Source organism: Meleagris gallopavo, unplaced genomic scaffold, assembly GCF_000146605.3.
Source record: "Meleagris gallopavo isolate NT-WF06-2002-E0010 breed Aviagen turkey brand Nicholas breeding stock unplaced genomic scaffold, Turkey_5.1 ChrUn_random_7180001863529, whole genome shotgun sequence".
Taxonomy (NCBI): Eukaryota; Metazoa; Chordata; class Aves; order Galliformes; family Phasianidae; genus Meleagris; species Meleagris gallopavo.
Window position 1 is genome coordinate 1 of NW_011128999.1, and position 1,435 is coordinate 1,435.

Genomic DNA, 1,435 nt, shown 5'->3' on the forward strand with positions numbered 1-1,435 from the left:
GAACCGGGCCGAGCCGAACCGGGCTGTGCCTGGGGGAGCTGAGCCGAGCCGTGCCGAGCCGGGCTGTGCCGCGGGAAGCTGATCCAAACCGTGCTGAGCTCTGCTGGGGGGATCCGAGCCGAACCGAACCGTGCTGTGCCAAGGGGAGCCGAGCCGAACCGAACCGTGCTGAGCCGGGTGGGGCTGTGCCGGGAGGAGCCGGGTGCTGGGGATCCGGAGCGGTGCCGGTCCGCTCCCGGTTCGGGTGGAGCCGCTCCGTCGAGGCTGATCCGGGCCGGGTGATCCAGAGAGCCGGGCTGGGCTGTCGGGGCTGAGCGGTGCCGGTTCCGTCCATTGGAGCTGCGCTGTCGGTTCTGGGTGAGCTCAGCTGATCCCGTCTGATCCGATCCGAGCTGAGCTGAACTGATTCGATCCGATCCAATCCGAGCTGAACTGATCCAATCCGATCCAATCTGAGCTGAACTGATCCAATCCGATCCGATCCAATCTGAGCTGATCCCATCGGAACTGGGCTGATCTGATTCCATCTGACCCGATCCCATCTGAGCTGACCCGATCCGACCCGATCCGACCCGATCCGATCCCATCTGATCCGATCCCAACTGATCCCAGCCGAGCTGAGCTGCACCAAACTCATCTGAGCGGATCCCAGCTGAGCTGACCCGGTCCAGTTGGATCCAATCCGGGCTGAGCAGAGCAGAGCGGATCCCATCCGACCCGATTTGGGTGATCCCATCCCATCTGAGCTGACCCGATCCAACCCGATCCAATCTGAGCTGAGCTGATCCTGTCTGACCCAATCCGACCCGGTCCGATCCGAGTGGATCCAGTCCCATCTGAGCCGACCTGATCCGACCCGGTCCGAGTGGAGCTGATCCGATCCAATCTGAGCTGATCTGATCTCATCTGATCCAACCCGGTCCGACCCGCGTGGATCCGATCCCATCTGAGCTGACCCAGTCCGACCCGGTCCGATTCCAGCGGAGCCGATCCCATCTGATCCGACCCGATCCGACCTGACCCAATTGGAGCCGATCCCATCTGATCCGACCCGGTCCGATTCCAGCGGAGCCGATCCCATCTGATCCGACCCGGTCCGACCTGACCCAATTGGAGCCGATCCCATCTGATCCGATCCGACCTGACCCAATTGGAGCCGATCCCATCTGATCCGATCCGATCCAACCTGACCCAATTGGAGCCGATCCCATCTGATCCGACCCGGTCCGATTCCAGCGGAGCCGATCCCATCTGACCCAGTCTGACCCGATCCGATCTGAGCTGATCCCACCTGAGCTGAGCCGGTCCGATCGGATCCAAGCGGAACTGATCCCATCTGTTCTGATCCGACCCGATCTGAACTGATCCCATCCGGCCCGACCCGACCCGACCCGACCCGACCCGGGTCCCACCTGAGCTGAGCGGAGCCGATCCC

General features: G+C 63.1%; 1 protein-coding gene across 1 annotated transcript; it reads right to left on the reverse strand.

Moving 5' to 3' along the window:
• Positions 1–159: 159 nt before the first annotated feature.
• LOC116217652 lies at positions 160–1,429 on the reverse strand (the record flags this gene model as incomplete). Its single annotated transcript, XM_031557573.1, has 2 exons — positions 1,142–1,429; positions 160–1,016 (listed from the first exon to the last, which is right to left on the reverse strand). Coding segments are annotated over exons 1-2 (1,087 nt in total), but the record flags the coding sequence as incomplete, so codon positions are not given.
• Positions 1,430–1,435: the final 6 nt, after the last annotated feature.